The sequence below is a fragment of the Podarcis melisellensis genome, assembly GCF_964234715.1.
Source record: "Podarcis melisellensis genome assembly, chromosome: 10".
Classification (NCBI taxonomy): Eukaryota; Metazoa; Chordata; class Lepidosauria; order Squamata; family Lacertidae; genus Podarcis; species Podarcis melisellensis.
The window spans coordinates 47,179,718-47,202,430 of NC_138542.1; the positions used below are offsets into that span (position 1 = coordinate 47,179,718).

At 43.5% G+C, this 22,713-nt stretch overlaps 1 protein-coding gene across 4 annotated transcripts in view; it reads left to right on the top strand.

Moving 5' to 3' along the window:
- The first annotated feature begins 259 nt into the window (after positions 1-259).
- CSNK1E (casein kinase 1 epsilon) overlaps positions 260-22,713 on the top strand; it is a 49,313-nt gene continuing 26,859 nt past the window's right edge. For 2 of the 4 annotated variants that reach the window (XM_081928889.1, XM_081928892.1), the window contains exons 1-2: positions 260-428; positions 12,823-12,910. In XM_081928889.1, coding sequence (XP_081785015.1) covers positions 12,835-12,910 — 76 coding nt within the window. In that variant the 5' untranslated portion in view covers positions 260-428; positions 12,823-12,834. Of the gene's footprint in view, positions 429-480; positions 615-8,438; positions 8,643-12,822; positions 12,911-22,713 lie in introns of those variants that run through there. The other 2 variants (XM_081928891.1, XM_081928890.1) reach the window with 2 other exon arrangements.

Here is a 22,713-nt window from a genome sequence, read left to right on the forward strand (position 1 = left end):
CTGAAATGCTAGGATTCACCACAGTGACATTTTGGAGGATAGAACTATAAAACAATTCAGTAAATTTCTCAAGTGGGGGCCTAGGACAAGAGGAAGGTGGGGTGGAGGCCAAATCCATTAATTCACAGACAAACCATGAGGCAGAGATCTATTGACTGTTGCCTAACCTGCATGTCTACAAATTCACCAAGTATGACAGTTGCCATAGGGATTGTGATTGTGACTTGGAGTCTGGAGGGGGGGGGGCTGTGAGCTCTATCTCAGAGAGACTCCATGATATGAAAAGTCTGGAATAGACAACTTTGCTCTGACTAAGGAACTAGGGATGTTCCAGTCCCGGCTTGGCCTTTGTTATGATGGAAGAGCTCAGATCTTCAGAAATGAGGCCACCTCACCGATTCCTCACAAATGAAGAGCCATTTTGTCAGGTGAGTGAGGCCTAAGCTACTGATGTAAACTCAGCCTCTATGACACCACTTAATATTGACTTGGGCAGGTAATGTTGTCCATTGCTGGTTGCTTGACAGCTTGGCTTTCTCCTAGCCTCTGAGGACTACCTAGAGTACACTTGAAACCCCAAGCCCTCATTGCAGAAGATAAAAGGCTGGAGAAAGGTATCTAAGAAGCCGGGTTTAAAAATGGAAAGATTAAGAGGACAAGAAGTCATTGGTCTTGGGTAGCTGAGATAGTTGAGTCTCACTCAGCTTGGCCATGAGCCAACTGTGGGCGGTGTGGAAAGAGATGGAATGTTAACTTTTATGTTTGGTGGAACTTTTACTTTTATGTAAGTTATAAGCAGCTGTGAGATTTACCCCCCTTACAAATATAAAGCTGTATAGAGTAACATTGTGGGCATCTGTCTGTCACAAAAGACAAAAGATGTCCCTCAAGGCAGAGGGTAAAAGCAGTATAGGAATGATGATGGTAATAAGAATAAGAATAATAAATTTCAACTCAGATAGGATAGTACAATATTAGTGCAGTCCTCACTGGCTTGGGGTGCTTCCCCACTAGACGTTTACAGCAGAACTCCCCCCACTGGAATTGTGCTCTTCCAGACAACCCGTGTCTTGAGCATTCACCCTTATTTGCTTACACAAAGTTTCTGTGAATGTCAGATTGTATCTGGTCATTTGTTCCAATATATTTGCAGAGAGATTATATGACAATGAATAGTCACTCTGATTTGCTTGTGGGGCATTTATTCAATTTGCCCTTCATTATTTGTTCATTCTGCATACTTTTCAGTGCACTGCCCATCACTTTCCTAACTACGAATAGTCAATTATAATTTTTTTAAAGGGAATTTACTGTTCTAGGGGCAACAGAATGATTTAATCTGCTTCAGTTGCACAAATTTCCTGGTATACACTTGAATCTCTTCCACAAAATACTGGGTTTGGAGGCATCCTTTGTTCAGTCACTTTTTATGGGGTATCAACATGACATCATAATCACATTGTTGTCCTCTTGTGTGTCCCCTCTCTCCCAATATTCTTTCTATCTTTTAGATCTTAAAAAAACAGTAGTCCAACATCTCTACAGGTGTAGATCACCTTGATGCTCCTTTTCCATCCTTTTGAAGAAATGGGGTTTTGATGTGCACAATAACAAACTAGATAGATGAGCCAGTTTAGCATCATGTTAATTGTTCCCCTCTAATCTGGCACTAAAACACTTTTTAATTTACCTTTCAGAAAAGGCATTGTATTTTTAGCATTTCTTTGTTAAATTTGTATCGTAGAATCATAGAATTGTGGTATTAATTATCATTAAGGCCTACTATGAAACAAATAACTTTATTTAAACAAGCTTTCTTTAACTCCTAACTCTCTCTGAACATCCTGCTCTCTCTTTCTATACTTTCTGTGCTGAATCACTTTCCGGTAGCTGTTCCCTTAACCTGTGCCTTCCCTCTGTGTCTCTAAGTTTCTCCCCCTGACTGGTGTTCTAAGCCTCTTATTTAGTTCCACATACATTGATATAATGGTGTCTTTCAAAAAGTGATGTCATTAGAAGCAGTCATTGAACATATTGACATTTACTCTTGAGTAAACATGCCTGGGACTGCAATGTTATTTTTATTTATAAAAAATCACACAGTCTTAATAAATACATAATTTTATAGGTGCGTAAGATGCTGCCTTATACCTTTATTCCCTTAATAAATTAGCAGCATCCAGTCTGCCACTCCTGAAGTGCAGGCCACGTGTTGGAATTATGGGGTGGAAATAGATATAGATCACCTGTGTGGGGTAAATAATAAAACAATTGGCTGGATCCGTAGGTCTAAAGCACAAGGCTAAACATACTCCCCATCAAGAGACCGCCCCTCCCCCGCAGTTTAAAATCACATAATTATACAGCACAGTGAAGCATGGGAGGCTGTTAGACCTTTTAAATATCCTGTTCTAGCTGCTTACAGCATTTCCCCTCTCTACCCCATTGCAGTGAACAAACCACATTCTTAGTAAATGTAAATGCTTTACTTACAAACTCCAAATACCAGATTCATGTGTTATTCCATGCAGCAGCATGTATACACAGGCAGAAATCTTGGGACACAAAATATAGTGAAATAGCTCTAAGCACAGGGGCTGAGCTTGTAAAGAACAAGCTCACACAAGTCATGTCTTAGTGAGCTCAGATGATGGAGAGCAAACAATGGGAGATACTTCCTTCCAGTCGAGGGGCATGATCTAGCTAAGTCTAGAAATAAAATTATTGGTCTTAACCCCTACATGCATTAACTAGCCCTAAGCTTACTAAGTCAGGCTTACACAGTGATGTTAGACTGCAATTCTGTTTCAGATTTTAAGGGTGCACCAAAATGCCCTTTTATCACGTTGAATTTCATGTTGATTTTGTCCCTCAAGAATTCTTTTTCATGCTTCCTTCTCTCATAATTCTGAGTTAGGGCTTGTTATTGTGCAGTTTTATACATGTCTACTTAGAAGCAGATTCCCATTTAGATCAATGACAGTTACTCTCTGAGAAGTGTACACAACATTGTAGCCTTAGACTGAAACCCTAAACACAATGGGCGAATTATATTCACAGTAGACCCATTAAAATTAATGGCTGCAATTCATTTGGCTCCATGAATTTCAGTGGGTTTACTCTGAGTAGAACTTAGTTCACTGCAACCCACTTACTAGAAAGTGAGCCTCATTGAACATATTTACACTTACTCTTGAGTAAACACGCCTAGGGCTGCAATTTTTTTTTTTTTAAAGCTATTAATAAAGGCATAATTTTATAGCTGCATAAGACGGTGCAGGATTTCAAACAGGGTCTCTTTCAGCCCCACCTGGATATGCTGTGCATTGAAGCTGTGATCTCCTGCATGCAAAGCACAGGTTCAACTACCACTGAGCTACATCCCATCCCTTTCCCCAGTGTTTTTCCCCACACATCCCTCAATAAATTGATCCAGTTTTTAAAAAGTAAAAGGCATGGAGCACAAAACCTTAAGACAGAGTGGTGCAGGAGTCAGATTTAGCTTCTTGTGAAAGGAATTTGCAAACAAAAGTAACAGTGTCCAAACTTACCATTAAAAAAATAAAAGAAAAATATCTGTTTAATCCGGGCCAAGGACAAGACAACAGGCAATTAGAGGGACAATCCAAGACTGCTAACTTTTTGCCTCTTTTGTTCAATGCTGTGCAAGTCTTTGTGTTAAACATAAGTGGAGCACAGTGACAAATCTTGTGGTACAGTGTGAGTCCCTAAAACTAATGCTTGCACCTGAAAATCATAATTTTGAAGTAAAATGAAACCATATGGTAAAAAAAGTGGGGAAGTCTATGGGTGGTGGTGGGGAATGCACTTTTCCTTGCCTTTCTGCCAAAATCTTCTATTGCATAGCCTTCTCCGTCTAGCCATGCCAATGGCTAGCGTTTGTCAGTGAACTTGTTGTGGTCTGGTCAATATATCCTAAACTTTGCCTAGAGCAATCCTGACACATTTACACAATTCCGCAGACTCCACTGGTTAGATGAACGTGTTGCACAAATTAATAACAGATGGGTTTCTGGAGTTTGTGTGAGCTGCTATGCTCCCATGGGCGAAAGGTGCCTAGGAACATTGGGAGGTGACAGAGTAAATTGTTGCAGCATTACTTTCCTGTAGGTGTGGCTGTCATTAATTTTGTCTGAGGCCAGATTAGCTTGCATACAAGCCAACCAATGAGGGGTTCTGGGTGCTGATAACAGATCCTGCTTGTAGATATTTTCAAATTCCTCAAGAATCTTCTTTCTCAGCTTAAAAAGCATAAAAAAGCTGAGTAAAAGAAATCCAAGTGGATTATTAGAGCTTTATCAACACATGACATACTTGTCACCTCAGTTTTCTGTTGCCCAGAAAACTAATGCAAAGCGCTGTGAAGAAGTCTGGAATTGTTCCAGATGTAACAGGGCAACCAAAATATCCCCATATTAGCCACTGGTGGATAGTTGGTTTTATGATGTCTTTAACATGAGTTATTTGTTGGATTGTCATGTTATGTCACAAAATGGTATGGGTCACATCCACTTCACACATTGAAAGCTCAGAGCTTTCCCAGAGAATCTTGGGACTCTTAGTTTCCTAGAGGTGCTAGGAAATGAAGCTCTGCAAGAGGTTTGACTACAGCTCCCAGGATTCCACGGGGAAAGCGATGTGTCTTGAGTCTTGACTGTGTTTGAAATGTCTGGTGTGAATGTCATCTTAGTATTTTGTTACTGTAATGATATCTTGATCTGCATTTTTGTTCTGTTGTGAGTCACTTTCAGCATATATTTATATGGAAAAGCTGCATACAAATGTACATATATAGCTTGACTATCAGCCTTGACATATCCTCCATGAATTTGTCAAATCCCCTTTAAAGTCATCAAAGCTACTGGCCATGACCACATCCTTGTGGCAGTGACTTCGAGGCATTAATTATGAATTGCGTGTAAAAAAAAATGCCCCTTTTTTGGCTGCATTCACACCACAGTTTATTCCATTGGCCAGATGTTTCCCTAACTAGTTAATTTTTGTGTTATAGCTGAACTGTCACACCACATAAAAGCCACTTCTAGAAATATAGCAGAATATAGTGCAAGTTTAATATTCGTGCCCATGTTATTTTCTTACAGAAAGAAAGAAAAACCATATGTAAATAACAAGGAAATGGGTGGGTGCTAAACCTTCTACAGTACTATATTTCCCCAAGTGGTTTTTACACTGTGGGAAAGCTCAAATATACTGTGGAAATTAATAATTTGGGAAACAAAATGAACACTGGGAAACAGTGTGAGTAAAGCCTTTGTCTGTCCAGTAGCCACTGTCAATCAGCTAGAATCATAGCTAGAATGGCTTCACACAGCCATTGTGTGAAGCTATTTTCACATGTATAACACATGAAGCGGGTCCTTGACAGAGGGAGAACTTCCCTCTATCCACTTTGAACCTCAAGTGTAGTTTTATAAATTTGCTAATTTCATTTTTGTGTGGCTACAAGGACACCATTGTGGAATCCTCACTGTATTAACACACATACACGTTAGAGACCCAGGTTGAGTTTTGTCACCAGACAAATTATTAGCCACAGGCAACAGGGCTTGCTGAATCCAGACCAAGCTTTGTGTTTTCACTGGTTGTTGTTGTTTTTTTGTAGGAATCCTACTTTGGCCATTGATTGATTGCATTTATATCCTACCTTTTTCTCCGGGAGCGCAAGGTGACGTACATGGCTCCCCTCCCAATCCCAGGTCCTATTCTGACACTACTCTGACACATTGGCTTCCTCTGGTTACCACAGACTGCAGCCACTCCCAGATGCTTAGGGAAAGGGAACAAGGGTTGGGCACTTCAGCTGAATTACATGAGCATACATACGCACTCCTTGGTTTGGAAGGATAGCCAAGCTAGAATTGGAGTGACCAAGCTGAGAGAGGCTGTGTTCTAGGAAGCTACTCAGCACCTCCAGTTAAGCAGGACAAGGAGGTCTAATGGCCCTAACCAGGGCAATTGCTGTATGAGAGCATACAATTGCCGTGTTGCGCAATTATTTGATGATAGCACTACCAACCTTCTTATCTGCTCTACTTTTGTTAATGGAGAGGTCACATCAACACCATATATTTGAAGCACACTTAAAGTACATGTTTTCCCCCAAAGAATCCTGGGGCAACTTGCCCCTCACAGAGCTACAACTCCCAGCACCTTTAACAAACTACAGTTCCCAGGAGTCTTTGGGAAATGTATGGTATGGATGTGACCATAATCCCCAAGTGGTGTACAGTAAGGTTACGAAAGATACAATAAAGATACTGTAAAATCACTTAAAGACAACAAAAATCATAAAACTTAAATTGCCTGCTGAAATTAAGTGCCGGAAGTTCAACAGGGAGAGAGGGCCTGTCTGATATCAGCTGGGTGGGGGATTTCACAGAATTGGATCCACAATATTCAGGAAGTAGTAGTCATTGCTTGTCTTGTGACCTTTGATCAAACACATCCAGAGAAATGTGAACCATTTCAGAACATTCATATATAGGTATGTATATGAATGATCCAAAGACTGATGGTTCAAATCAAGTAAATTTTGTTTCATAAAACTATTGGCTGGAAGGTATGGAAAAGCCATTCTACAGGCAATGCAAATGACAGAATGCAGACTGAAATGTTTATGGTTTGGATTTTGTGTTTGACTTTAAGCTGAGTTTTCAAGACAAGCATACAGCCCATTCCTAAGCGAGTTTCTTGGGATGTTCCGCCCAGCACCATGAGGCAGATTGAAGCAACTGCCTCAGGCAGCACATGATGGCTGCACAGACATGTCTGAGAACAAGCACTTGCAAATGGTTCAGGGTCCAATAAGTAAACAAAAGCAAATAAATATTGTAATGAGTGTTAAAAATATTTTGGTGTGGAGACTTGAAAGAAACATCTCACAATCTCCAGAATACAGGCTGGATGTTATGCAAAGCAAGCCACAATCTTGAGATTTTAGGAAACACAGGAGGCTGCTTTACACTGTGTTAGAGGCCTTTAAAAAAAAGTAGAGACATCACCTTGCCAACAAAGGTCCGTATAGTAAAAGCTATGGTTTTCCTAGTAGTGATATATGGAAGTGAGAGCTGGACCATAAAGAAGGCTGATCGCCGAAGAATTGATGCTTTTGAATTATGGTGCTGGAGGAGACGCTTGAGAGTCCCATGGACTGCAAGAAGATCAAACCTATCCGTTCTTAAGGAAATCAGCCCTGAGTGCTCACTGGAAGGACAGATCGTGAAGCTGAGGCTCCAATACTTTGGCCACCTCATGAGAAGACTCCCTGGAAAAGACCCTGATGTTGGGAAAGATGGAGGGCACAAGGAGAAGGGGATGACAGAGGATGAGATGGTTGGATAGTGTCTTCGAAGCTACCAGCATGAGTTTGACCAAACTGCGGGAGGCAGTGGAAGACAGAAGTGCCTGGCGTGCTCTGGTCCATGGGGTCACGAAGAATCGGACACAACTAAACAACAACAACAAAGAGGCCTTTGGACTTTGCAGCTCAGCATGGATGGCCTATGCTGACAGGCAGCAGTTCTCCAGGGTTTCAGACATGGGTCTCTCTTCCAGCCCTACCCCCTGGAGATGCAGAGGGTTGATCCTGGGACCTTTGGCATGCAGTGCAGATGCTGCCCTACTGAACACTGCCCTTTGTTTTCAGAGGGATACTTCCAGCAGGATCCTGCGCATCGCATGTTTGGCTTGGTAGGAAGGCTTAATGTTATTTACAAAAAGAAAACGTATGGAAGATTTGGCTGTTAATGCACTCAGTACATTGGGCCAGGCTTTAAGACTATAAGCTCCCACATCTCAGCCCTTGGTCCAGAGTGCGCAAAATATAACTTTTCTGATCTTGAGGTGTTTATCTGTCTGTGGATTATTGATTTACTAAAAAGCTTTGAGCTGTGCAACAGAGCTGGATGCGTTGGACGCCTACCCAGAAAGTTAGGATGAACTCAGCTCCCCCTCCACCTTAATATGTGCAGAAGCTTGCAGCCTCTCTTGTCCTGATCCGAGCAATGGGCGCCTTTTCGTTTACCCCGACGAGAGGCATTTGGCGCCCGTTCTTCTGGATTCCGCGCAACGCGATAGCGATGCACTGCGGTGCAGGTGTGAGCTAGACAGCTGCTAACAGTTTGCACAAAATTGCGCCGGTACATATTTTTTGGGGGATGGATAGCGGGTCATTTCAGAACCCCCGTCCTCCGCGCGTGTATTCCCCCCCCCCCCCCCGCCGCCTCAAAAAAAGCGGTTGCCAGCGTGGGCGACCAGGAAGCCCTCGCAAAGCAAGAACCAACAAAAACAAGCCGCTGCCCCTTTAAACCTCCGAGGGAGGGCCCAGGGCTTTGTAGGATGACATCAGTGGGTTTGGCCCTGAGACTCAATGGAAACTCAATGAGCGAGAGCCTCGGCTGTACACACACCGAGGGAGGCTGGAGGGGAAGGAGGGAGGCAGCTGAGCAGGCAGAGCGCAGAGAAGGAGGAAGCGGCGGCGGCGGCGCTCAGAGCTGGCTACGGCCGCCTTTCCCAATCCTCCGTCATCCTTCCTTCCCCGGCGCCTTTCCTCCCTGACAGCCCCGGGAGCAGAAGCGGCAGACAGGCTCCTTCCAGGCGGGGTGAATATTGTGGGGATCCGGGCAGGTTTTGGGGTGCAAATCCGGGGGGAAAGGCGGCCCCTCCGTCCCTTTGTTTTTCTGCTGAGAGAGGAGGATAAGGCGGCGGGGGGGGGAGGGGGAAGAGGCTCTCGCTCGCTCACACACAGCACACAACGCGCACATACACAACACAACGCACACTTACACAACACGGCGCACACAAGGCTGGGCTGGCATAGGGCTGGGGGCCGGCCCCCCCGTGGAATTTGGTGACAGGCGAAGGAGGAAGCTGTAACCGAAACGGGGGGACGGCAACAAAAGGCTCGTTTTCTCTCTCTGTGTGTGTGTGTGTTTTAATTTTTGACGGAGACAAAGGATTATGCAGGCATCTTTCCCCCCCCCCCCTTCCAGGCTTCACTTTCAGAAGGACACATTGAGGGGCTCCTGTATCTCTCCCCCCCCGTTCCTCTCCCCCCCCCCTTGCTGTCTACATGCAGAAATGGCTCCACTGACTTTATATATATATTTAAATTTTACTTACTGGGGTTTATGCTCAACCTAATGTCCAAGTCAGTGTGTGTGTGTGTGTGTGTGTGTTTGTTTTTGAGAGGAGGGGGTGCTTCTCCGCCCCCCCCCTTTCTCCCTTTTCGTTTCCTATACTTAACATCTGTGTATGGCTTCACAAACAATTGGTAGTGAGTAACGGGTATCTCTCATTTCTCTCCCCCCCCCCCCCCCGGCTCCAACCTTTGACTGTTTGTGAGGGTTTTTTTGGGGGGGTAGGGTGGGGGGACACCAATAGTAAACACTGTTGAATTTCTAAAAATGTTATATTTGACAAATAGGGTGGGTATTGTGAGGCGGAGGGGGGGAGGAAGTGGCTGTTATTGTAAATCACTATCTCCTTTTGTGCACTGGGAAGGTTCGGTATTGTAGGGAGGGGGGTGAAGAGGGGGGCAAGATCTCACCCCCACCCCCACATCTTTTCTGAAATGTTGCTTCTTTGTACCAGCTCAGGGATTTGTAATGAGGATTGTATAGTAAATAGAAGTTTTGCTGCTATTTCTGCTGCCTAATTCTCATTCCTCGCTGCATTATTCTCCCCCCTCCCTATTTTATAAGATGCTTCTGGCGCTGGAAGAGGGTGATTTAATTTTAAGTTATACTTGTGGCTGAGTGATGAGGTGATCTTATCAGTTTTTATCTCCTTTTAATGCTTGCATTTGTTGTGTGTGGTTGATCTGCCTTCTTTAGCTCCTTTTCTTTTTTGGTAACTGCTCTGAAGGGAAATGGAGAGGAAAGAGAGAAGGAAGCAAATCTCTGTTGTGGCACATTGCTTTTTAGAAAAGTATTGCTATATTTATGTGCACACTCCTGTTCCCCCAATCCTTTGAAGCTGATATGGAATATCCCCCCCCCCCCAATTCTTCAAACCCAGAAGCATCCATTATATATCTGGTCAACTCTCGCACAGTGTGGCCTACTGTGGTCCTCGATGCATCCTTGATTTCTAGCAAATCAAGTAAAGCTGGTATGGAAGTCCTCTTGTTTACAATAATTGCTTGGGGGGTTGCCTATGCTGTACTGTAAAGTGCTGAATGCTAGATGTGTGGGGCCTGCTGTGTGTTTGCACACATATTTTTATTATATGATTGCATTTACATAATGTAGAGTAGGTTTGTGTGTGGTGCTGATTCGAATACAGCTTTCTAGAATGTGTGTGTGAGAGAGAGAGAGAAAGAGGGAGAGAGATAGAAGTGGCTATTAATATAGTATAAGCATCCACTCATGCAGAGTATATGCATTAGAGTGTGTGGGAGTCTTTCTAGTTTCATGAAGAGGGAATTCTTGGCTGGCATCTTGACTGCCTAGGGCTGTTGCTCTAGTTTGAGGAAGGCCATAGAGTTGGCTTAGTTCCTTTCTGTCTCTCTGGATGGAGGAGGTGAAGGCCTGAGAGTTTGGAGAGAAACTGATGTGGAAGCAGGGTGGGTGGGTAAGTGTTCCCATCCTCAGCACCTGGAAGCAATTCCTAAGGTGACTGGTTGATTTGTTGTTGCCCTTGGCATGAACTGGTCTTGTTGCCTTCTCCGAACCCTCTGTCCAAAGCATTGCTTGCCTTATTAATGTTTCAATCATATGCTTTCTTACTAGGAAGCAAGTCTGATGAAACTGGAGGTACTTAGGTGTGTGCTTCATTATTATCTTTATGAAAGGGAAATTGGGAGATCTCATTCTTTGTCTCCGCGCGCGCCCCCAAACAACATCTGCTTTTTTAGAAAATGAGTTTGAAGGCCAGTCAGATGTAAAGCTGTGTGGGGTACTTCTGAATTAAGCCCCAATGTTCTTGCAGGAAGTTAAAAGGTCACAACTAACTGCAAACCACAGTGAGCAGCTGGGCCCCTGCTTGCTTGAGCCCAGTGCTGTCCTGAGTGAGATGGGTTACTAGCTGCTGATATGCCGGTCCCTACTTCTGCCTGTTCTCTTGGGTTATGTGTTGAAGAGAGCTGGCACAGAAACCTAGGAAACTCATAACCTTTAGGGATCAAGCATCTCTAGAGTAACTTCTGAAAACTGCTGGCTCCTTCCGGTTTGTGTGTCACCAGTGTTTATAGGAATAAAAAAAACTTATCTTGTATTGAGAGCAAGTTAGAGTATGAGTCAAATGTATATGCAGTTACATTCCTAGTTTAATTGGGGTAGTGGAAGGGATCAATCCTTTCTGCTTGCTCGAATATAACCTCTTGATTCCTGTTTGTTCCCCAGAGCTGTACTTCAGTTGTGTATTCTGCTTGAATTTTAAGACAAGAGAATAACTCTGTAGTCCTTGCAGATTAACAATCCTGCATGCTTGGGTACATGTTTTAGCAGGAGACTCTGCCTTCTGTTGTGCTTTGAGTAATTGGAACTGGGTATTTAGGGTTCATGATGCCCTGTTAAAGCTTACAGTGAAATGTGTGCCTTTAAGCTCCACCACTTCTCTTTTTGCAGTACATGATTAGTTTGGATATGACTAGAACTCGGCTTTACTTTGCTTATTCTGGCATATTGTAGACCTTGGGGTGCAGAAGAAAGGAAGCTGTAGACTCCATCAAACGAAAGGACCCCCTGTCTGCTTAATCCTTGCCTGTTCTTTCAAGCAGCCTACCCACCCAGGAGAGCAAAGCCTGCATACAGTACATTAATAAATATGCATTACATAAATTAACCATACAGCAGCATCCTTTAAAAAGAGCCACAGTCTTTCAAACAGATCCACGTTAGTGGAACAGTGGTGGGGCGGGCAGAAGGAGACAGGAGAAACACAAGATGGTGGTCTTCTGGGAGAGGATATTGCTGGGAGTCTCCGGAAAACAATATTTGGCACAGGCCTAAAGAAAGAAGTTGGCATGCATGGTTGAAGTGAAGGTAGTAGTGCTGGGGTTTGGATGGCTCTCATGTTCATGAGCGTGATGTGCGGAAACATATGGTGTGCCTAGTGTAAAATGTGGCATGCAGATGTGCACCTTGGGCCCAGTAACTGGTTGTGAACCATGTGATTGAGGAATTTGTCCTGTACTACCATGCTACTGCCCAGAAGGAAAGCGAAGCAGAGTAGAAATGTTGTGAGCCCCAAATCCCAGTTCATTGGAACGCATGCCAGGTGTAGGGTTCTCGCTTGTCCTTGAGATGGGTTCACTTTCTCCACCATAAAGTTCTCTGCTATACATTTTCTTTTAGCCAGAGACCCGCATCCTGGTTCCAAGCGTGTTTTATGTTCAAGTCTGTCTCACTGATTTCATTGAGGCTTTTTTCTAGGTAACGTTGCAGCCAAAGTTGGCCTTGCAGTCAAGGTTACTTTAGGTGACTGGTTTGGTTGAACTGTTACTTCTGAATGCCCCCCAGCCTGGAAAAAAACCTGTTAAGAAATGTCAGACTACTGTTTACTAAATTGAAGGTTTTACTATGACACTGAGAGAGCCCCAAGGGTTTAGGCAGCAAAACTGGACCCAAAAACTTTAATTGAAGAAGGAATAAACCAGGGGTAGGAACCTCCTGATGCTACTCAACTCTCATCACTTATAGCAAGCATAGCCAGTGGCCAGGGTTGATGTGGAGTTCCCCACACCAGGAATAAATATTGGGTCCCTCATATGGTAGCTGAATGTGTTGACTTAGGTCATCTTTCTAATCTTACCCTGTATGTCCTCTGTTTTATTCCCAGAGCAACTGAATCATGGAGCTTCGAGTGGGGAACAAGTATCGGCTGGGAAGAAAAATCGGTAGTGGATCCTTTGGAGATATTTATTTGGGTGAGTTTGTCCTAACTGTAGGAATGCATCTTCTAATAGCTTAGAACATTTTGGAATAGTGAGCTGGTGTGTTGGTTCTTATGTGTTTCTTCAGCCTTGTATTCTCCTCTTAACTAAGGAGGCTAAGGGCCAGAGGAAAAACAACTCCTTTAGACAGAGACCGGGGGGACATGCTCTTTTTATCTGATGCCTGGAATTCATACTATTTTAAAGTAAGATTTCTGTACTACTGTAAAGGCGGCAAGCATTTCTCACAGGGCTTCTGTTCCTGGCCCCTGCATTCGTGTCGGTGGAGCGCGTATAAATATGCCCCCCTTTTCCCTCTTCTGGGTCCAAAAGGACCATGCATTGGTGATTGTTCCAATTGGACGCACCTAAAATAGTCGCCGCCTGTATTCATTAACAAAGATGGTGGTGGAAGTTCTCAAGCTGCAATATGTTCAGCACTGTATAACAAGTCTGACCCAACCTGGTGCTTTCCAGATATTCTGGACTTCAACTTTCATCAGTCAGTAAGAGTTGTCAATGATCGGGGATAATTGAGGTTGTCCAACAACATCTAGAGGACATCTGGTTGGGGAAAGGTGCTATAAAATATTGTATCTGTTTTTTGGATTTTGCATTTAAAGTACATGTTTGTTATTTTATGAACATTTATAACCAGCTGAATATAAAAGAATTCAAGCAGTGTATAAAACATGATATATAAAAGCAACAATGTTTTCTTTAATCCCCACATTATCATAATAATGGTAAAGTCAAAATAGTTGGTACAGGTTTCAGCTTTCAACAACCTGATGGATTACTTAGAGCAGAGTCCTTGCTGGTAGCGCCATGTTTAGCAAAGCTAGGGCAAATGAAATAGGTCTTTAAAAAGATGTCTAAAACAAAGAAAAGAAAAGGCAGCGCATATGGCAGAAGGAAGAGTGCCAGGGTAGTGCTGTCGCTACCAAATGATGGTCCATAAGACATGGTGCTACTGGTAAGGAATCCTCAGACAAAGAAATCTAGCAGGTCTGTGTATATGGGCAGGTGGTTTTCAGGTAACCTTGTTTTAAAAACCTTTATATCCATGTAACCTTTCTACTGCAAGGTATTAAAGATAGCTTATAATCCAAAGCAATCGGTTAACAAACACACCACACAACAATGGAAATGGCAGCAGCAAAACAGGCAGGCAAGAAACTTCAAGGGCCTGTTAGTGGCCGAATAGTTGTGAGAGTATACTGGGACTTGACATCTAAAAAATAGAAAGCCAAGTGTCAAATGTGGGTCTTCCTGCAGAAAATAAGCCCTGCCCTTAGTCTCAGCTCACCTGTCCCCTTTGACAGTGGGGGCACCCAGTCCAGGACTGTAGGTGTTACGCTATGTTGCGTGCGTTTGTTCCCTAATTGGGAAGCCCTTTTTGCTAGCTTGTGGCAACTAGGCTACGCAGCTGGCTGCTCTCGGGAAAACTGGCTTGTGTGACAAAACGTGCTTTGTCACTCTGCTGTGTTGCACATCCCTGGTGTAGAGTATGCTTGCAAGGTTATGACAATGGCGGTCTTAAGGATTCCTCCTCCTATATGTCTCATGTAGTTCTATCACTGAGGGTGTGCAAGGGCCAGAGAAAAGAATTCAAATGCTTACCTCCTGTATTTCTCTGATTGGGGGGTTGGGTGCTTGCCTTTTTTCTTTTTTTAACTTTTGAGAATGGTGGACTTAATTATGTTTGTCAGTGCTTTGGCTTATTTTTATACTGCCAGGCTGCATATCTCTTATTCTGAATGACCCTACCTTTTTGTGTGTGTGTGGAAATATATTAAAAAATTTAAAAATTGTCCAGTAGCACCTTAGAGACCAACTAAGTTTGTTCTTGGTACAGTATAAGCTTTCGTGTGCATGCACACTTCTTCAGATACACTGAAACAGAAGTCACCAGACCCTTATATATAGTGGGAGGGTGGGGTGGGGTTTTTTTTGTGTGTGTTCACTTAATGGTGTGCCCAGAGGTAAATAAAAAGTCCTAGGTGCGGCTTCCCTTCCCAGGGCTGCATCCGAAAGGGCTACCCTCTGAGTGAGCTGTAAGGTGATGCCTCTGCATGCATAGCTTCTGTGTAGCGTGTAGCTGGCTTTCCCAGTTCCTAGCAGGGTGTCACATTGCAACCTCCCATCTCCAGTTTCCACTCTGGCATTGCCACAAGATTTGCCAGCCCCACTGTTTCAAAGATTCCTCCTCTTGAGTGTGGTTGCTTTGGGTTGTTTTCTTTTGAGCAGCCCTGCCTTAGTTTTCCAGTGTAAACCTTCCATTTTCTGCTTATTTTATTGATATATTTATATATATTCAGATTTTTAGAGAGATGCTTTTCCACCTAATAGAGTCCTCAAAGTGGCAGGTGACAATGCAGTTATTAAGGACACAACTAAATTTAAACAATACAAATTAGCCTGTGTTGTCATCCTTCTGGCTGTGTTTTGAGTCCTCTTGTGGGTGGATCACAATACTGGGCCTGTGTTCTTTGCCCACTGGAAAATCCTGTTCCTCTCTGACACCATGGAAATGGACTTGTTTGATTTTAAAAATTTATATCCTCTTCATTTTACTTAAAAACAAATCAAAAGTTTAAAAAACAATATTTTTAAAACCCAGTTTGTTATGGTATTGGGTGTGGTGGATATGGTGTCTCTGGCTCCATCCTTTTATGCTTAGGCCTCTTAACTTGTACCCCATCTTGTCACCTTTTCCTTTGACTATTTATTTCCAAGATTCTGGTTTCCACTTGTCAAAAGCCCTCTGCTCCAACTAGATATCTGCCATACCTATTTAACAACTAAACTTGTATTTCTCTCTCCTTCCAAGGTCTCAGGGTAGTTTTCTCACGCTATCCCTTTTTACCCTGTGAAGTAGTCTAGCCTGCAAGTGATTTTGTCTAAGCCCTGGTGAGCTTTCTTGCTCAGCAAGGATGCTTTCTCTGTGTCCGCCGAGTATGGTTTGAACCATACTTGCAGTGGGGTTTTCTGATCTACTCTTTTAATGAGGTTCTGGAAACGGATGTGACATAAAGTGACATGGCTTTTAAAAGCAGTTCCCCCCACAATAGTAGTATCTAACAACAACAACAACAACAACACCCTATATGTTTGTGTGCCTAATAATTGATGCAAATTGCTTTCAGAATACCTTTGAATGAAGCAGGATATGAACATTTAAATTGGGTGTTGAGTCCATCTGTGTTGGGAGAGCCACAGGTTCCTAACTCCCGCCAGGCCTCATGGCCAGTGGTCTTGGATGATGTGACTTAAGTTCAACATCTGGAGGGTCACAGGTTCTCCACTACTGGTTTAAATAAACAAACACAACTTTGAACCCAGATCCCTCTGGTCCAAGCCCTAAGTTTTTCCAACTGCATCCAACTGGACTAGCTTTTTCTTAAACCTGAAAGAAGACCCCCCACCCACCCAACAGGCTATTTCAGGAAGAGCTATTGGGCCCTATTCTACTTGCACCTTGAATGCCTGCTGATTTCCTTCATTTCCTCTGAAACGTTCATCCGTCCCTTTTATTCCCAGCCCTGTATTGGTTGTATATTTTTGTTTGCAAGCCTTTGCTTACAAAGTACTTCCATGGTCTGTTGTGCACCAGCTAGGAACTTGCTGCTATGGTGCTCAGTAATATGTAATTTGTAGTTATCAATTGATTATGGTAATTTGATAGCACTTCACTGGCAGCTACATATTGTTTAGCTTTTTCTGCTAGTCCAGAACTGGCGCACAGGTGGGGAGCTACAATATTTATTGCCTGTATTTTAAGTTCAGCATTTGGTACAGGGTTGACAGGCTTCAAGCACGAGATGGTGGTCACTGACACTTCACATATAGTGGTTGTACTGCAAATGCATGATTGCTTCTAAGATGGGGGTCAGCAAATATACTTTGGGCACTGCCATGTTGAACGTAAAGATGAAGCAAGGTGCAATGTGCCCTCTAGGAATAAAGATGGCAGAACTGTCCATCCCTTTTTCTTGCACTTGTGAAAGTATGGGCATAGGCAAAGATGGAATATGTCTGGCTTGAAGCCTTTGCAATTTTGCAGTATAAGATAAAGGCTGCATATTCTTGATTAGGAGTATTTCATTATAGTTTTTTCTGTTAAGTAACAGACTCTTAAGTGATGGCAGCTTGTTTTTTAATTCCTCCTATTTTGAATTTTGTGGCGCTGCTCAAGTGATGGGGGGCACCAGTTCTCTGGCCAACCATGAGTTTTGGAAAGCTTCAAAAATTGATGTCTGATGAGCTGGTGTATTTGATCCTTCCCAAGATCCAGTAGCCATTCTATAGTTTCATCTCAATGTCAACATGAGCAGATTTGAAAACGTCTCAGTCTGCTCAGCCCCCACTGTTCTTTCTGTCCACTTGCATCTTTTCTCTTGGTCTTTCCACCTTTTTTATTCCTCTGTCCAATAAGTGCCTAGTGAAGTGTATTTCATTAAATGCAAGCACTTGTATTTCCTACCCCACCACAAAATAACTGAAAGCGAAGTAGGTAAATCAAAAATTGGCTGGCTGCTTCTGCACATGCCAACCACCGTGTGGATTTATTGAAATTGTGCTCTCAGGATGCCAGCCCAGTTGTGCAAATCAGACTGGAGAGACTTACCCCAGAGGGAGGTTGCTTGTTGCTTGGCAAGCCTGGTATTGGAAAAAAGAGCATTGGAGATCAGGCCGAGAGACTGGGGTGACCTGGACTAGACACCCTATAAGCCTCTTTTGCATTCTATGATTCTGTAATTCAATGGCTTTTATAAACACACGTCTGGAATGTGGAGACTTTGCTTTCTGTTGTGAAGACTGTTTGGTTTGGGAGGCTCAACTGAGAAACACTGGTGAACCAATGGTGTGTGTGTTGGGGGGGAAGAGGTGGGTGATCCTGAACACAGTAGCCGCTTGGGGGGTTTATTGTCACTGGATCCAGAGGCAGAACTTTTATCTGCAGGAGTTGCTACAGGTTGGAATAGAGATTTTTCTCCATCAGACACGGGAAGGCTGTTTGGCAAAGCAGGGCATGCTGGGTAGCTGGTGGTGTCTGCTTGGACAGTTCCTGATGGCAGGCCCCTCCCTCGGAGGGAGGGGGTGCATTCCCTTTGTTTCCCAGCTAGTTAACTCTCTCTCTCCCTGCCTGACTTCACCCATCTGCTCCATTCCCATCCTTTTCTTTCGCCGCTCGGTAACAAAAAAGGACAGGGAGGAAAGGTGGTGGCAAAATGTCGTTCTGCTCTTGAATGCCAATAGGGGTGTGTTGAGTGTATTTATGTGCCCCAACAAGTCCATGCATCTAAATTTCCCAAAAGGGTCCCTCGTGAAGACTGTCATTTTCACTTAGGCTGGTGGCATCAATCTTTTTGTAAGACCTTCTCCGTTATGCCACCCCCATCCCACATTTGAGCAGTTTGAAACAAATGGATTTTGAAGTACGCGGCCCACACGATTGAATGAGACAGGGGGTGGATGCTGCGTAGGATTGTTGATGATTTCCAGATTTCTCAGATCACTGAAGCATAAGGTCTTGGTAGCATTTGTATCTATATGGAATGAGGCAAAGGAACGGGATTGCTTCTAACTACCCTTTGTTGTCTTGGCTGCTTCATAATCTTATTTGTAATAGCAAAGGCATGATTATGATTGGATATGGTTTCCTGGGGATTTGTCTCGTATGGTGTTCACTTGGCTCTTCCTTCTGTGTTTGAACAATGAGGTGGGGATTATGGGATGGGCTGGGGAAAGACAGGAGAGCAATGGAGGGAGTTGCAGGTAAAGTAAGATGGTTGGGGTTCAGGAAAAGGCTGGCTGAAGAACTGGGGTTCGAGGAAGAACCTAAATGGAAATAAGCTTTATAAATGAGCCTTAGGTATAAGCACCAGTATGGTTAAAGACCTGGGTATGAAATGGGGAGAAGTATGCTATTTTCATTTTTAATGTAGTCTTTGAAAGCATTTCTGACTTTTAGCAGGCAAGAGGTTATTTATCATTACATTTATATCCCACCTTTATTGCAAGGAAGATCAAAGTGACACACAATTACACTGAGAAACTGTGATAGTGAACTTCGTAGCTGGGTTCAGGATTTGAACCCAGATCTCCCAGATTCTTGTCCAACGCATTAACCACTACTCCAAATAGGTAGAGTTCTTGTACTCTGCACTGGATTTAATTCAGTCTTCTTACCTTGTTCTCTGGTGTAGGTAGCAGGGGCTTCTGTCATGCATAGCTGGAAGGGACCAGGAAGATGTTGGACTTGGCTATGGCAGAAAGTTTGGTCTTTGCTCATGCCTGCTGCCTTTTGTATTGTCCACACTACTCTGGGCTCCTTGACTGAGCAGTCCAGAGAGAAAACCACTCCAAAAAATGAATGCTACATAGATACGTAGAATGTATGAGTGCAGAATGTATGAGTGAGATAATGACACCATCGCCTGTTGTGGATTTGACTTGTGAGGCTTTAAAAATATATTATCCTCCCCGTATGCTCTGCTGCCATTAAAAAAAAAAATCTAATTAGTGAGTCACAGCCTAAAATACAGTTTTTAGGAAAAGGTAGGCAGCTTATGTAGTAGTAGTAAGATGTTGGCGAGGATTGCTAAATAAGCAGTTTGCATACAACTTGTGTTGGGGAAGGACCCCCATGGCATGAGGGCAGAGCACTATGCTTTGTATGCACAAAGGTACAGTTGCTCACACTGGTATCTCCAGGAGGAAAAAAAGAGGTTTGGGTAGCAGGTGATTGGAAAGATAGCTCAGCCTGAGTCTCTAGAGAGCTGCCTGCCATTTCAGAGCAGACAAAGCTGGGCAAAATGGACCAATTAGCTGGCCTGGTCTAGAGCAGCTTTCTACATTCTGCTTACAGACTCTTTCGAGGTAGAGGACTATTCTGAATAGCTGCTTGGGAAAAAACAGGTACCCCCCCCTTCAAGATGTGTGTGAGGCCTCCAGCCTAAAGGACAGGCATCTTGATACAACTTCTCACATGGCATTCTCAATACTGCCTTAACACTTGTAGGATTCTAGACCAGCTTACAAAAATACCTTGCGTGTGGCCACTGATGTTATAAATGGATGCCATTTTTCCTGAGTCTGCAGACGACAGACCTGAAGCTGTGACTCAGATGTCAGCTCCAGTGTGCCCACAGCCTCCCTCCTCCCGGCTAATCTCATTGGGGTTGTAGCTTTAAAGCCTAGTGACAACACTCTTTAAATGTCAGCATTAACTTTGGTTTGCTGATCATTTTAGCAGATGGAGTGAGAATAAAGCCCATGGGAAGGGGGGGGGGGAGATAGGACTAGGAGTTCCTACAGAGAAGGAAATGCAAGAGAGAGAGAGGCAGGCACCGCAGGTTGTATAACTCTGGTCCTAAGGGGGAATGTATCTTCCTAATGAGTAATGCCGGGCATGATGATAAGATAATGGCTGAGAATTTAAAAGCGGAAATATGTGTTATGCAAGTGCCATGCACTATCCTATTCAAGTGAAGAACTGAGTTGGTGGATCACATCCCTGAATTTACACCTTGCCCTCAGGGCTATGACTAAAATGGAGTGCAACTGCTTTGCCAAACAAAGTTCACTGACAGGTTGGTGGTGGCAGTAACTCTGTCTCTGTGTATTTTTGCTTCTCTTCTCTCCCCCCCACCCCCAAGACCTGTTCAAATGATTGCTTCACACACATCTTCCTGTGGAAAATGAAAATCTTCCTTTCTCTGGCTGGTATATCAGAACATATTATATCCCCAGTCTGTTGTGTGCCTTGTTCTTCATTTCCACTAGAGAGAGAATGTTGCTGATGTATATAGAGCAAGATAGGGGCTAGGGTTTTTTTTTTTTGCTTTGGCCATTTTTGGCCACAATTGCGGAACTGTGTGCTTGTTGGCTATTCCTGCAGCCTAGATAAGGACAGAAGTCTTTTACTAGGTCACTTGCCAATGGAGTTCAATCCTGTTGGGAAATCCTGTCCACTATTCCCAGATGCATAGGAGCAGGCTGCTGTTGCACTCTGCACATACACAGAGGTGCTTTTTATTGCTTTGCATTGTCAGTACCAACTTCCCAGAACTGTACACAAGTTAAAGGGCTTTCCTTGTTCCAATCTGTTCTACCTGCCATACCTGTGCCGTGCTGCCATACCTGTGCCTTGAGGTGACTTTGAGGTGGTTCACACATAATGCCAGACCATGGTTTGTTCCGACATGAAAGAGCAGTTAGAAGCCTTGGAATCTCATGCTGCTTCTCGTGTGGCACTTCCCATAGCTTGTTTTGCCCACTGGGTACTTAGTGTGTTCTTTCCCTACAACCCTGTGTTGCATGATGGGGAGCCATCCAGATGTTGGACTCAACACTCATGAGCCCCAGCCGGCATGGCCTGAGGTTCAGGGGTGATGGGAGTTGTAGTCCAGCAGCATCTGGAAGGTCATGGGCTCTATATCCCTGCAATATTGGAATTGCGATCAAATGCTGATTTTCAATCCTGGTTTGCAAGTTTAGTGAAAACTGTGGTTCTAATGCAAATGATGCTTTGTCTCAAAGTAGAAGGGCAGAGATCAGGCCGGAGAAGAATGGTGGGAACTGCTTCACATACGCATTGAGGGGAGCCCAAGGCTTACTATGCTTTACTCCTTTGAGTAGGTCTAGTGAGAGTTTCTGCAGCTTAGGGTGAGTGGCTAACTGGCAAAGTGGATCACTCCTGAAGCCCCAAACTAGATTTGTTTTCTTGGAAATTTGCCCCAACGTGTCCCTTGCATACTCAGACTTTGAAAGTTCAAGAAGCAGCGACGCTACAATATATAGAATGGCAGCTGACCAGATTATGGTAAGCCTAAAAAACTCATTTTGTGTTCAAAGCTGTGCACCTCCTCTTACTTTTCTGTTCATGAAGGGAGGTTAAATCAAATATTGCTGCTCTCACTGTTCACTTATCCTGTGGCCTGTTGATTTGCCAAGCCTCTGTTTTGCATGGGTCATTCTTTACTAAGCACTCCAATTTGTATTTGAAAGAAACAGTACTATATTCAGTATCCTGCTTTTGACTGTGAAGTGTAGGGTCTAGGTCACCTTTGAGCTTTGCATAGAAATGTCCCTGATAGCATTCCATGGCCTTGGGCTCCGTTGTTTACATCATTTTTCTTATACCCATACGTGTATAAAATAAAAACATGCATAATATGTAATTTGATAAAAATATAAACAATATATATATTTACACTTTGTAGCCTTCCCTTCTCCTAGCATTCTTACCTTTCGCTTTCTACATAGTCTCTAAGCACCTTACAACGTTTTAATAGCATAACAATACATTGCAATTTTAAAAATGCAAAAACTTGTAGAATAGACCCAGTAAAGCAGCAGCAAATAACTTCAGTAGCAAAATATCTTATCAAGCAAAATAATCAGAATCAGACAAATGCCTGGGACAAAAGTTATTACCTGGTGCCAAAAAGACATTAATGACTGGGCCAGACAGACCTTACTAGGGAGACCCCTTGCACAGACAGGAAGCCAGAACCAAAAAGGACCTCTTCCTTGTTACCACTCTTCAAATCTCTCTCCAAGGAAGCACCCAGGTAAGGGCCTCTGATACAGATCTAAGAGCCCCTATAGGGTCATGTTCATAGAATCATAGAGTTGGAAGAGACCACAAGGGCCATCGAGTCCAACCCCCTGCCAAGCAGGAAACACCATCAGAGCACTCCTGACATATGGTTGTCAAGCCTCTGCTTGGGACATTTCTGAAAAATGTTGGGACATTTCTGAAAAATACTGGGGTCTAGATCCGTATA